The sequence below is a fragment of the Apteryx rowi genome, unplaced genomic scaffold (assembly GCF_003343035.1).
Source record: "Apteryx rowi isolate R43461 unplaced genomic scaffold, aptRow1 scaffold_12, whole genome shotgun sequence".
Classification (NCBI taxonomy): domain Eukaryota; kingdom Metazoa; phylum Chordata; class Aves; order Apterygiformes; family Apterygidae; genus Apteryx; species Apteryx rowi.
This window is the reverse complement of record NW_020447419.1, coordinates 3553925-3568557: the sequence shown is the minus strand read 5'-3', so window position 1 is coordinate 3568557 and position 14633 is coordinate 3553925. Positions and strand designations below refer to the sequence as shown.

General features: G+C 39.5%; 1 protein-coding gene across 8 annotated transcripts in view; it reads right to left on the bottom strand.

Moving 5' to 3' along the window:
- Positions 1–14633, bottom strand: part of KANSL1L (KAT8 regulatory NSL complex subunit 1 like) — a 65107-nt gene that overhangs the window by 32350 nt on the left and 18124 nt on the right. For 7 of the 8 annotated variants that reach the window (XM_026089616.1, XM_026089656.1, XM_026089594.1 and 4 more), the window contains exons 3-6: positions 14144–14285; positions 10082–10279; positions 7171–7292; positions 1898–2099 (exon numbers count right to left, since the gene is read on the bottom strand). In XM_026089616.1, coding sequence (XP_025945401.1) covers positions 1898–2099; positions 7171–7292; positions 10082–10279; positions 14144–14285 — 664 coding nt within the window. The remainder of the gene's footprint in view (positions 1–1897; positions 2100–7170; positions 7293–10081; positions 10280–14143; positions 14286–14633) is intronic. The other variant, XM_026089607.1, reaches the window with a different exon arrangement.

Genomic DNA, 14633 nt, shown 5'->3' with positions numbered 1-14633 from the left:
GCAGTGGAGTCATTTTTAAATGGAAGGCAGCAAGAGGATATGTTCATTAAGCTCCAGGAGGCCTCTTTGACACAGCACTCCCCACAGGGGTTTTTAACCACACCGTCTTTGGACATCTCTGCACCTTCAGTCCAGAGCCGCTGGAGGTAGCTTAGCATATAGTAACCCAGCACTAGAAAAGCCCAGAGCACCGGCCAGACACACAGCTGCACCTGCTCCAATATTGGAAGCCTTAACTGACAACTTCCAAATGCACTTCTTGATTCTTGCCTAGGTAAACCACTGAGCGTGCAGAGCAGCTCAGCCCAAGATAAAGGTGGAAATTCTGCTTTGTGCTCCTGCGGCTGGGCTGCACAAATTAAGGAAGATGAAAAGCCTAAGTGTCTAGGAGCTAGAGCTCCCAAACCCCAACCATCCCCTGCCCCTCCAGGGAGGCTGCCAAACCACTAGCACTGCCAGGAAGCTGGGAAGTCAAGCTAATAAGAAACGGACAGTTCTTCAATAAAAATTCTTACTTTCTGCTGGACTTCTGCTAAAACCAGGCCACTGTACAGTTTTGCAGAGGGTGCTAAATGAGCACGCTCGCACAGAACCTCCTTTTGAGGGGGTTTCTCCCCAGATCCATGGTGCACCTTGGAAATCCTGGACATTAGCAGAGGAGACATGGAGATTTCTGTCAGTCTAAATCTCTAGAATATATTTGTTACCTTAAAGCTGAACATCTAACCATTCTGTATGTTAATTCTAAAATAAAATTTTAAAATCTCCTTGTTCCTATGTAATGAAACAAGCGGGAATCTACTACTGCCTTAAAAGGAACCAGCTGCTCGTGAGTAGTGTTTCTTACGCTTTCTCTGAAGGGCTGTCAGAAGTGCTGTTGTATTCCCCATATATCTTGTATAAGACCATCTCAAACTTAATAGAAAAGTAGAAAAATGGTATCATGGGCACAGTTAAAAGACAGAACTAATTAAGGTAAATATATGCATTACCAAGTAGTAAGACAGCAGAAAGTAGCTCTGCAAAAGTGTCACTGACTTCCGTTCATGTACATCCACTGTAGCATTAGAAGGAAAAATCSTAGTAGCCTACATTGTTGTGATGCAAAAGCACCTGTATTACACCACAGCTTCTAAGAGGCAAGGTAAGATCAACGATTTAAAACCATTTGGGATTAACAGTGCTCTAAACAATGAGTTCACACTGTCTTTGCTCCCAAGTTAGTTACTGTTGCTTTACGCACAACAGTGAAATTCATTCTATGTTCTCAACAACAATACGCTATAAATTTCAGATGTGAACAGATATGCCTTGTATCGTACATCGGACAATGTTTTCTTCCACTTTAAAATATTAATTCCTTTGTAATGCACAAAATTTTAAGAGTTTTGAAGCATTCATAAAATGTCATGAAAGAGGCAACGTACCTAATCAGGAACAACAAAACGGAAACAAGATTAAGATATTGCAGTTTAATTTCCTAGAAAATAATGTGCCATCAGCTGTGTAAACTCTCTTGTAGTTAAAACAAATATTCTTAAAAAAAAAAAAAAGCAGGCAGCAGATTTACATTGTAGCATGCTTCCTCAGCAGTCAAGCCTCCAAAGAAAGCTCTCAAGTTGTCTCTTAGAAGGTAAAAAGACTTTAAAGATAGCCACGCAACCAACTGATTTGATGAGCAGGATTCTGAGCAACCTTTAATTTTTATGTTCAACTCGTTAACTCTGAGTGCCTGCCGACCCAGCTGGTGCTCCTGCCACATATACTACACGCTCCTGAACGTAACAAATAAGCAGCTCAGCACGTGCCATTCTCCTGCCATACCAGACAGACGCGTGCAGACTCTAACAGCTGGACTATTTGGTTTTGTCTCCCAAAGAGCGAGGCGAGGGCTCACCTGCTGGCTCCAGTAACAGGCGCCGGGCATTCTGTAGAGCTTCCTCTTCTGGAAGCTATGAAGCGGCCTCGTTCGGGCAGATGTGCTCACATTAGTCACAGACAGAGATCTTAGTCTTGTCCTGTCCCTTCTTCTTTTCTTGATGTGTTGATGATCAAGCAACCAGCTACTCGAAGAGGATACTTCTCTGTTGTCCGAAGCTCTGCAATGTCATAATTAACAGGGGGAGGAAATCCAAAAAGATAAATATGCTCCACATGCACAGTCCCAGGTTTCAAGCACTGATTAGTGCTAGCCATCTAATTCTAAGAGAATTTTATAAACTAAAATATTTTAGCACACTGTTTCAGGAAATCATGCATGTGCTCTGTTTGTTCTTCGTGTAATTCTACGTTACGTCACAAAAGAAAGTTTACCATTCCTGCTCACTTTTCTGTATATGGAAACAAATAGCAAAATGAAGTTAAGACTTTGAGCATGTAACAGTTCTTGATTTTTCCCAATTCAAGAATTGCATCTCTAGTATTTTTAACACCTATCAGCTTTAAATTAAAATTAATATTTCCTTACAAACTTGCATTCCATTCAAAACAACAATCCTGCTAACATAAATGGAGACCTAGAGTCCTGCCGTATTATTTTGAGATTTTCTAGGTTTCTTTTTTAAGAACTGAAACTTAAGTAAAGCTTGGCAAACCAGTGCCCATTCAGAATAGAGGCTGTAACTCGCTGTGAAACATCTGTATCAAAAATAGGAGCTCCGCATATTTAGTTTAAACAACACAAGGCCATTAGACTTCATTTCTAGGGAAATGCCTACAACTGCCTTGCTCAGTAAAGATACCTGATACTTCCTTTAAGACTATCATAACGAAGCCACTGTAAAAAATCAAATTGCATTAGTCAGTCTAATCTACTGTCTCGTTATCATGGAACAGCATTCACTTTGTATATAAGCTCAAGGAGATGAGAGGACAGCAGAAGACCTGGCTGGTAAAAAGCGTAATAGTTCTGCGCAGGAGCAGCATGCTGGACTGAGAAAGGGCTACTATCCCCATGTAGAAGGGAAACGTATGGGAAAGATTCTTCTCAGCCTGTGTAGTGACATACTGTGACCCAAAAAGTGGCAGGATCAAGTAGGAGAGGATGCATTTCCCTCAACTTTCATTTTCACTGATTTGCCGCTCTTAAAATAGTTATTGTTGTCGGAAATTCATTCATTACGTTTTCATTCTTTTGTTTCCTATTTCCTTGCCTTCTTTTCTCCAACGGAGCTAAAGCCCAGCCTAAGGAGGCTCTTGCAGAGGAGGGAGAGTTGAGTCTGTCTGCCTGCCTTTAAGAGCTGGCAGCTGCTCGCACCCAGATGATTTGGAAGAACACAAGTTCAGCTCCAAATACCAAGTGACACTGTCTTACCTAAACACATGCAAAGCCTCATTTTATTGTTCAGCCTCAGTCATACCTGGATTTCCCCAAGTCTACCACCATCATCCCCTCACCACCTTACCACATGCACACTTCTTGAAACTACATCTTTAGTAATACAAAAAAGTTATCTGCCAAAATGGAGCCAAGAGCAGTTAAAAGTAAATAAATAAATAAATTACACATATAATAGTTTGGATCACTCTCGCCAAACAACAGACTGCCTGCTCATCAGAACAAGGTGCACTGCAGGTAAGAATTCAAAACACCCTCCGTTTGGGTGGGAATGACTCAATGGGAAGAATGCACTTCACTTTTATAGTTATCCTGACTTTATGTTGTTGCTGTAGCAACATCTGCCTGCAAAGCTAAAGGCTTGCTGCAAAAAGCCCTCAAGTGTGCATTTATTTGTACAATACTGGAGACCTTGACTGCAACACTAAACTGCCTGAGAAGTGCAGGTATATAAGGTATTTGTTGGCTCATAACAGGTAATCCACCTGCATGAATGGTTATTTTCTCTCATGAATTTTATCTGGTAAGTCACCTGTTGATTATATCACTTAGTACAGTTATGTAATGAAACATGAAAACTAATTTATTACAATGTCATTTATCAATCTTGTTTGACAAACAGCTGTCTGCTAACAGTACATTTTATTAAACAGAAGCAATTGTTATAAAAGCACGATTAAACACCACCGCATGCTGTGCTGGTGTGGTAATAAAGTTTTATGGGCATGAATTTGAGGTATCCTTTTGGCACATCAGAAATACCCAACAAATGAAGCAGACCCAATGAGAGAAAAGGTGCTAATGAAAGGAAGAATGGTACAAAGTATTTAAAGAAACATTAGTAATTATCAAGAAATGGCCCAAAATACCGAAGCATGACATTCTTCTTGCTAACACCAAATTTTTAAGGTTTGAGAAAGAAATACAGTATTTAAAGCTTATGCAAAAGTTTCCCTAAGTACTTTCTCTGAATCTCCAAAACATTTTCTCTGCAATTATCTGTTTTGATAGTCCAGTATGAAATCCAACTTCCAGACATCCATGTACTCCCTTCTTATATGAAAGGCAACCTAGACGGGTAAATTAACACCAAAGTCACCTTCTCAACCTGGCTCCATTTCTGCAATTCCTGACTTTGTTCAGGTGGTCTGCCGAACTCTTGGTTAATTTCCCTGCTGTCTTTGCCAGCTGCTCCGTTTACTCTCCTGCGCCTTACAGTAATGCCCAGCTCCATTTTCAGATGGAGCGGAGGTCTCGGCACTCCAGTATGCAGCGGCACGGCTTTCCTGCCACTTGTGCACGTGGGCTTCCCAGGCAAGGCTGACCTTTCGGGCACAGCAGCCTAGCTAAAGACCTTGCTCACAGATTCACATATGCAGGAGAAGCCACAGGACAGGCTCTATTTGTACTGAAGTAAAGAAATTTCTAAGTCCTCTCTTCTGATAAGAAAAGTTGTCACCAGCTTAAGGAGCTATTTCTATATTTACCTTCTTACAATGCATCTGGCTGATCTTACATCGGTTGAATCTGGATCCCAAGAAGAGCTACATAAAAAAGGAATCTACTAATGAAATTAGACCTTGGCAAATGGCATTTCAAGGTTACCCACGTTTAATCAACCAAGAACCATACACACACCACCAATGCCATTGGGAATAACACACCATACCACAACCCCAGGACTGCCAACCTCAAAGCTTCTCATGCTTAGACCTACCTTAACCATGAACTACTCTCTTTCATAGCAAGACCCTACAAATAATTTCAATAATTTACCTAAGTAAAAATAACTATCATCCTTTCTTTTTCCTCTTCAAAATCCAAAAATCACATTACTTTCCATTTTATTCTGACCCACTTTCTCAAGTGCATAATACAGTCAGCACCCTGGAAAAAGTGAGAGGAGAAGAAGCCAAAGAATTAAGTTAACTCCAATATACCACAGTCTGAATTAACTGCACCCAAAACAAAACAAAGCAGAAAACAAACAAAAAGACAGAAGACAGAAAAAAATCTAAATATATTCAAGGAAACAAAAGGTAGGAGGAGACAGTGAAGTTCCCTGCAGGATTTCTATGATAACCATGCTATATTCTATTCAATTACCACCTTTAACAAATAGTACTTATTTGTAGACCTCAAAACACTTCACAAGAGATGAAAATTACTTTATTGTATAGCTTGAAAATTTAAAACCAAATGTTTATCTGATTTTCAAGATGACATATAGAAAGGTCTCAGTTCCTTAGATTCCCTTCCAATACCTAACTCACCACCTCCAGTTCAGAGCTACCGCACTGAGAAAAATCTTCCAAGTCCTCCCGTTCTTCTTTGACTATCAGTAGACAACAATCAGTCTTAGAGATAGCACTAGCCAAGCAAACAATTGTGTTGCTTATGACATGGAAAGAGGACTGGTTTTAGACAGTTCCTCGTAAACACCCAATGGAAAGTAAAGTACAGAAGTGGCCTGAAGTTAATCACTAGAGTCCCTCATCATTAAGTCAATTTCATGCACTCTAAAAACATTTAAAAGCAGGAACCCCTTCTCCATCTGCTTCATGAAGAGGTCGCAGATTGAAGACACAGCTTTCTAAGACCTCTCAGCTTTCTAAACACCTCTCTCCTTCCACATAGCCACCTCTAACGGCAATTCCTATTTCAGCACTATTTTTATTCCAAGACTCAGCTGAATCTTCTGATTTTTCCCTATCTTATTTGTAAATGATTGATATGTCAGGAACATGAATAATACAGGACAGGACCCCCTTCATCCTTAAATTTAGGGCGCAGTCACCCAATCGCTTTGGAACAGACGGCAGTTACGGAAGCTGCCCGCCCAAGTTGCTCAGTACGATCTTTTTGGGGGAAGCTACGGCTTCTGTGGCAAAGCTGCTGAAACAGCCAGCGCAGCCACCCCGAGCCCTTCTCGGTGCTGAGAGCCAGGGAATTACGTTCTGCTGCAGATGCTGCTGTAAACCACCCAGCCCTAGCAGACAGTGAGCCCTCTCTTCATCCACCTGATCTTAATCAAGACCTATGAATAACTCAGCAACCCCTCCACCCCCCAAATCACATTAACAGTATCTCAGGAGAAACAGCCTACATGTCTAGGCCTTTTATAAGAAAGGACGGTAGTTAATTATCTTAATGTTGTTTTGAGACTAACACTGATTAATGTCTGTGCTGTATTTTAAAGTCTTTGAATAAAAGATACTATTATTAACAAGTGTGGAATAGTACTGAGAAATATTTGTCTACAGTATTATTCTCAAGCTGCTGCAATCTTCATGGCAGGTAAATCCATCCAGAAAAAAAGACTGAAAAATACTCTCTCAAAAATTACTGAAAAAGTAGCTGACAAAGATAAGTTTTGCTTCATATTGAAGATGTGCTTAAAATTAACAAAGCTGGCACACAGATACTGACCCACATTGAGGCACAGGTGACACTGTGTACATACTCTACTCATCTAATAAAGACTTGTTTGTCACTTTTCCAGAAATAAAGTTGTACTCATGATGGCAGATTACCTTAAGTTTTAAATAATCAAAAGTACTGTGTTATTTACTATTTCCCTTCACTACTTCACAGATACATTCATCATACCAGTATTCAAATGTAATTACAGTAACTGTGTAATTTTATGATGTCTTTAGGAACAAGATCAAAAACTTCTACGTTGAGCCCTACAAGCAACACTTTTACTTCTCTTGAAGTTTACAGGAAACAGCTCTCTTTTTGTAACTTACTACTGTAAGGTTCATCTGTTTGAGCTATGTAACATTACCAGAAGTTGTTCTCAAACAAAATGCCCCCATACTGTCACCCACCTGAAGGAGATGCCATTGACCAGCTGTCTGTGCCTACAAGTTTTGGACGAGAGAGGAGAAGAAGCTGGAGACAGACTGAGCGGAGCAATTAGGCTACTGATGATTTCACTCAGCTGCGCACTCTGGAGAAAAAAAAAAAAAAAAAAAAAAAAAAGGTAGTCAGGCTTTTACCCAGACCGAACAGCTCAACAGTTCTGGGGTTTTGTTCTGTTTCTCCTGCTTAGGATCCCACTCATACATCATGGAATAATCATACTTAGTTTCTGCTTGTAAATAATCAAGAATGGCCTATTTTTTCCTTTCACAATTATGCACAACTACACAAAAAACAAACAAAAAAGAGCTGAACTACCAGCCAAGGACATATTTTGAGTAAGTAGCATACAAAATACATTAGTGATTTTTGTATTTGAACAAAAGATTTTTAAAAAGGCAGAAGAAACCAGAGCATTTTTACAGTTGATGTTACAACAGCTGCAGCTCAGAGCTGTTAACTGGCCTTTCAGAGATCATTTCCAAAGAAAAAAGATCTGCTGTCTCCTTATTGTACACTTTGCTGCCCCAAAGTAATTTCCTTGTTAAAAGAATCCACTTCATTGCTTACTGTAGTTGATAAAGGTGGTTTTATAAGAGCCAGTAACCACAGGAGGACCATTGTACAGAATGGCCAAAAATCTTCTCATGTCCTCAAAAATGCAGGTGAAAACCCTCCCTACCATCACCCTCCTCCCCCAAAACCCTGACTTTTACAATTGCCTCAAAGCAAATGCAGCTCATTTGTTAAGACTAAGAATTACTCCCTAGAAAGCCATGAATTGTGGACTAACTCCAGATAACATTTCACAATGTTTTTGTTTTAAATGTTAAACCTTAATGGCCAGTCTGACAACACCAGCTTGCTCAGAGGAAACTGTCGGCTGCATACTAAACATGAAAGAAATGTACCTGAAATGGCATACGTGTTTTAAAAATGATTAAATTATTTTGTAGGATTATCAACCAAGAACTGAGATTACTTAAAACAAGAGTTAATAAAGGTTACCCAATAAGTAGTTTTGGTTACATTTTCAGGCAGTACCATTTACGCAGAAAGAGGCAGAAAAAATTATTTTCCATTTTATTACTAGTCACGTCTTTTCTGTTAATGTTTAAGTGATGCAGTCAGGTAAAAATTTCATGTCTGAATAAAATATTCAGGGAAGGATATCAAAGCACAGAAATAGCAAGCCAATTATAAAAGGTCTAAAACAAAGCAAACAAGATGCCAGTAAAATATTTAGCAGACTGATTAAAAAATCTGAACAGTGTTCAATCTGTAAGGAGCAAAGCCTCTATCAAATGAATGTAAAAGCACCAGAAGAATGGCAGATGTCCAAAACGCAAGGAAAAACATGTGCGTTTTTTTAAAAAAAAACATTTTACAGCTTTGGAAAGGACTTGAAAACAGAATTAAAAATAAACAAACAAACAAACAAACCACAAGGCTTAGTCACTCTGTTCTTTATCATTTTTCCCCCCTAATTAAGTTATTTATTTTCAAGAAATACTTTTCTTTAATACAGGACCCAAGAATCGTGGAGCAATGAACTGCGGACGTACTTTGGCTTACGGCATCACTATTTCCAACAGTGAACAGGAGGAAACCCAGACCTCATCCTTCTGGGTCAAGGCTGAGTTACAGAACTGATCGTTAAAAAATGAACCAACCCCCGAAGCTTTAGGTGCTATAAAGTGGACAAAACTGATGCAATTAGTGAGATGCTTTAAATGAACACCTTTATTCCCAAGACATTTTCAGATAACCAAAGTTCTTGTACATCTGTTTGAAACTACTTAGGTAGTAGGAAACACGCTGCTTTTACTTTAATTGACTAGTATCTTCTGCAAAGAAATAGGTATTTAATTCTCCAAGTAATCATTTAAGAGGGGACATTCACACATTCTAGAAAAGCTCTTTGGTTCACCTTGCACAAGTGCCACCGCTGCACGTATCTATTTCCCGTTTCATTGCCTCCTCACTCCTGTCTGTTATGCCTAAGATCTATCAAACAGGGGAGGTGTTTTAAGAGCAGGAAAGTATGACTATCAAACAAGAAAAATTGGCGCAGAGATTCAGGAGCAGGTACACTACCTGAAGCTACTTTTACCTTATTTTAAGAATGTGCGTGTGACCAAGAATTTATGTATAGCAGCAGAATAATGCATTAATGCATCTTACCATCTTTGTTAAGTTTGCTTTACACTAGCTATATAAATTCCTTCTGAAAACAGGTTTGTTGCATCTCCTTCAGTAATGCAATCCTACTAAGTTTTTATACGCACTTTCTAGCAAAAGCCAGCCCTGCCACAGTCAACACTGTAGTTCCTGGAATTAACCTTGGAGAGGACTGCTTACAACACCACAAAGCAAAACGCTGCTCGAGCTACACCTACGCTGGGCGAGGGCAGCAGGATGGGGCAGCCCGGAGCCGCTAACAGCAGTGCTCCACTGGTGCTTGAAAAGGCCAGATCAACAATTAGATTTTGTGGCTTTTTTGTTAGTTTGTTTTTAAATGTAACATACCTCCATCTTCAGCTGTACTCTTTCATCTTATGCAAGTATTTCCTGACACAATCTGTGGCAACACAACATTGAACATAACTACAAAGGAGAGGTAGTTTGGTGGAGACCTATCAGAAGTGGTTATGTGGCCACTTTCATATAATCAAAGCAGCAATATAGACACCTGAAATAAAAGGTTAATTTGTAAACCTGGTGACCAATGTATTTATTTAAGCCCTTCAATTCACCAGCCCCCACTCTCAGGTGCGTGAAATATCTTTCTTTCTGTAAGTAATCACCATGGAACCTGCCTATTTCTGAAATAAATCACTTGGCTCCGCTGGACCTTCTGTTCTCATTTTACTTTACCTGTTTTTCTATGTTTCGTAAAAGCAGGGTAGGACTGCTGGGTGACATTTCGAAATCATGCTCCGGCAGAGAATCCTGTCTCTCAATGGCAGCTTGCGAATTCCCTGTGGCGTTTAATAAAGCTTCTTGGTCCGTCAGTTGTATTTGCTTCTTCAAAATGTCTTTTGGAAATGGGAATTCTTCTAAGATCACCATCCCCTAGACAACAGCAATTGAACACAGTTGGTTGACAACAGATTAACCCTCCTAAATCATTTTTAAGCAGCAGTCAACTCTGGCACATCCCCCTTAACCCCTCCCAGCAACTCTTCAGAGCACTTAACCCAGATTTTACATGTACTCAACACCTAAAATACAGAAATACTAGCAATTTTTATTAATGAAAAGCTGCATCATTCATGTTATTCCTTATAATAACAATCACTCTACAGTTTTATACCACTGCTTAAACATCTGTGCCAAAATTCAAATCAGAAATTCATACTTATTAGAGCAACGACATGATCATTTGCCTGCTGATTTAAGAAGAGGTTTTTCCTGTAAGAAACAACCACCTTCTGATTTGAAGTTTGTTATAGTCTTTGCAGCCAAGAAGTTTCTCTGGGGCATTTTAAGGTGTTATATTTTTCTTATTCCCATCTCTGATCTAAACAAAACACCAAGGCTGTTATTTTTTATATATCAGAGATGGGCGCAATTCCAAAAAGGTCTTTTACAATTTAATAATTGATTTTTTAAGGTGAGCATTTTTAGTTTCACACTCATAGAGGCAACCATCCTAAATATTCTATCAATCTTATTGTTTTTCAAGACTATCTGCATGAAAATGGTATCAGCCATGATCCGTCACCTAGAGTACAAGTCTCCTAAAGCGATAAATATAGGCTTTTAAGGTAGGGAAATAACAGAGTTTCAGAAACAGGAAAAGAGTACCCCCATTGTGTTTTCCACAAGACAGATTACAAAAATAACAATGTCAAAATGCATTCCTAGGTAACATCTCAGTTGTTCTGAAGTAAATAAAATAATAAGCAAAAAGAACTACAAAACAGTCAAAAACGGTTCCTCAGATGGTCCCGTTATTTTGTCACTATCTTGAGTATGTAACTTCAATACTCAGAAAATGCTATCAGACTTTTGCAGGTTTATTCCAAAAAGAACAGGAAAAGATATATTTGTTTTGAAGTACTGACTGCAACTCAAATATTAAACAGGTATTGAAAGAATGGGACCATTAACTACATTGTCTCAGATTTTTCTTTCTAGTCAGAATATTCTATTAAAAAGTGAGGGAAGATTGTCATCGTGTGAATTCAAGCAACTCCTGTATTATTCCTTTTAGGAAGTCAGATTTCACCTAGACTGTGGAAAATTAAGGATACTGTAGTTTTACTCACACCTCGACACCTGCCTTAGCAGCAACTTGCTCTCGAACAAGAAAGCAATCTGCTTCCAAAGAGAAGACTAGGAGAAAATACGGAACTGCCCTGTTTTTGTGTCTCTCATTTATTCCCCTGTTTTAAGTCAAAGCTGACAGCCAAGATACCCTCTTAAAAACAAAGCTGGATGCTTAAAGACTTGCTTCAGTGCTCAAAAGGCCCACAGAGATTCTGGATTTCCACCAGGCCCACAGTAGACTTTTTACGTTCATTATCAGGTAGTAGCAGCCCACCATCTGTGCCTTTCCATTTACAGCAGATGGAAACGAATCCAGCCAGTATCATTCTATAATCTGCAGACCACAGCAGTTACAGAGTAGGCATCACGTTCAAGGAAACTCAAGTATAGCTCTTATTTTAATGCGCCACTATAGGAGGGCAAGCTAGCTCAATAGCTTTAGAATATAAGACAGTAAAATTATCATAGTCCACAATCACTAGAAGAGGAAAAAGATCCTAAATTCTAAAACACAAATTTTGAAGCCAGAAGAATAGGAAGACAAACAGGAAAAGCAGTCAAATGGGGGGAATCCCCACCACCACCTCTCTCCACCTGAGTTTTATTTTTTAATTTGCAGAATTTCGGTGAGACACATGGAAAGAAAGGACTGATCTGAAACACACTATAAAAAGAGAGAGCAGCAGCAGGCATAGAAGAAAAGAGGAAGAGTAAAGGATGACTATCTAGGAACTAAAAGTTATATTGGTTATATTCAGTAGATTTTGGCAACAAGCTTTTTAAAATTTTAAATGTAATTGTTTTGCTTGGCAGATAGATAGATATCTATCTACCAAACAAACAAAACAAATGTATGTACGCACACACACTTTAAAAAAAAAAAAAAAAAAAACACAACAGAATCACTCTCAAAGATCCAGACTTGCTACTTCTGGGTCCACAGGAATGGAGAAGACACTGTAAGAGGCCAGAAAACTGCCCACAAGTTAATCATCTGCGTACTTGTGTTAGAGGTGTGGCACTTTGCTTGAAGTCACTGTAAATTGGCTATGAATCACTTTTTTTCCCACTTATAACACAAGAAAAACACTTTGAAACCATTAAACACGGCATACAAATTCTAATGACATTGTGTAACTACCTCGCAGCCGCTAAATGAAAACAAAGAGCTCTTCTATCAGCTTGCCTGTCCTGTGTCCTTCCGAAGTGGATGTCTCCATACACTGCAAACACATATACCACCCCGCTTCCCCTGCCCCCCCCAAAAGAAAAACAAAAAACAGAGCCAACAAAAATACATGTCTATCTTCTCTCAGGGACACAAAGCCAAATATTGAACCCCACGGCTAGTAAAAGGGGCATGAAGTTTGCAAAAAGGAATGTCACTAAAGATCTCCACCAGGAAGATGACTAGGCTCCAAGCCAACATACCATTTAATGGGAAGAAAATGCATGACTAAAAGAACGCTCTTTCTCTCATTTCTCTGGTGTTGACTTCTGCCTGTTCTCCAGCTCACAAGACCTACGCCATCTAAAGTCTGAGAGCTTTTGGTTGTAACAGGGTACATGTATCTGGCGTTTAGGACAACAGTAAGATATAGACATTCTCTCCCCTCCCCAAAACATGAAATCTTTGACCATTTCTACGGACAAAGAGGCAGGATAGATTCTCAAACAAAAGCTCTTCAATTCGTTTTTAAAGAAAACCCTGAGTGGGAAAATGTTGTGAGCGGGATAGAGACAAAGCTGGATAGGAAAAGAAGGGTAGTAAGGGCAAAAGGAGAAGAGAGAATAATTCTTTATGCAATCAGAATGAGACGCTCTCTCTCTATAGCGATTTCCTCTCCATTCTTCCTCCCTCCAAGTCCCAGGTTCAGCCAGAAAAAGCCCGAAGCATCTGCTACCTCCTTTTAATTTGTGCTCATTTGGCTCCAACATAAGACAAGCCAATCTACATGAGGCTCAAAAAGGATGAGTTAAAGAGCCCTCCCCCAAGATCCTTTCCTATCGCATCCACCAGAATCATCACAGGTTTTGGCTTCTCACACATGAGAATGACCTGGACAGCCCATTAAACTGATAGATAGATTATTAATGTTCTAGGAATGTGACTTACCACTGTCTAGCCAGTTTGTTTTAAAAAAAATAGTACATGAGTTGTACACATTGGAATTTTAGTAATAATTAATCCTTGACCTGTTCAAAGCACTGTACAAACATTAACTTACTAATCCTCAGAATAAACATTCACTTAAATAACAACAAAAAAACCCCCAAATCTCATAACACAAAAGATAACCAACCACCCTCTCCTGAAAAACAAATCTTGTCTCTTCTACAGAGGGAAAAACCAGCATGGTAAGTGAAGTACCTCGTCCCAGGTCCCTGAAAGTCATTAACAGTGTCACTATCAGGGATAGGAGCGTAAAGAGTTCCTGGCTCCCAGTCCTGTACTGATGCCCCTACACTACAATACTCCCTTTTAGCCCTCGATGCCTTTCTCATTAACCTTTGCAGTAGTGTGCAATAGCATGCTTGGATACCAGAACTCTGCAGGAAAACAAACAACAAGGAGAAAGCAAAAAAATAATAAAAAAAAAAAATCACAAGAGACACTGTCAAAAGATTATTTGAAGAGCCCATCTACGAGCTTACAGACAATACCTTGGTGGCACGTATCTGCCTGTGAAGGTCAGTTAGTTGTTGGATTTTGTATTCTAGTTCTGAAATCTGGGCTTGAAGCCATGTCCAACGGCAGCCAACTCTAGCTCTGTCTGCAAGCCACTTCCATTCAGAAGTATAGCTGCTGTGAAGACAAAATGCGGGTTAGTCCAAAAATAAAGATAACCACATTTGCACAAAAACATTTTTGACAGCTGCTCTGCCTCATGTTGCAAGCATCTCAGTTGCTTTCAGAAGAGATCTGATTATACACAGCCAGTTTCACATCAGCTTATTTCTGTAACTACGGAACTTGCCCAAACCAGGACAATCAAAGTTTGCTGGCTATTCCCAGGCTCAGCTCGTTTTCTGTTATGTGCTGTAAAACCAAGCGCTGGAGAAAAGACCAAACTCTATCAGTTAATGCAGATCACAGATGTGTAAAGAATCCCAGTCACTCCACAAGCAAGAACGAAAGTCCTCTTACGCCGTT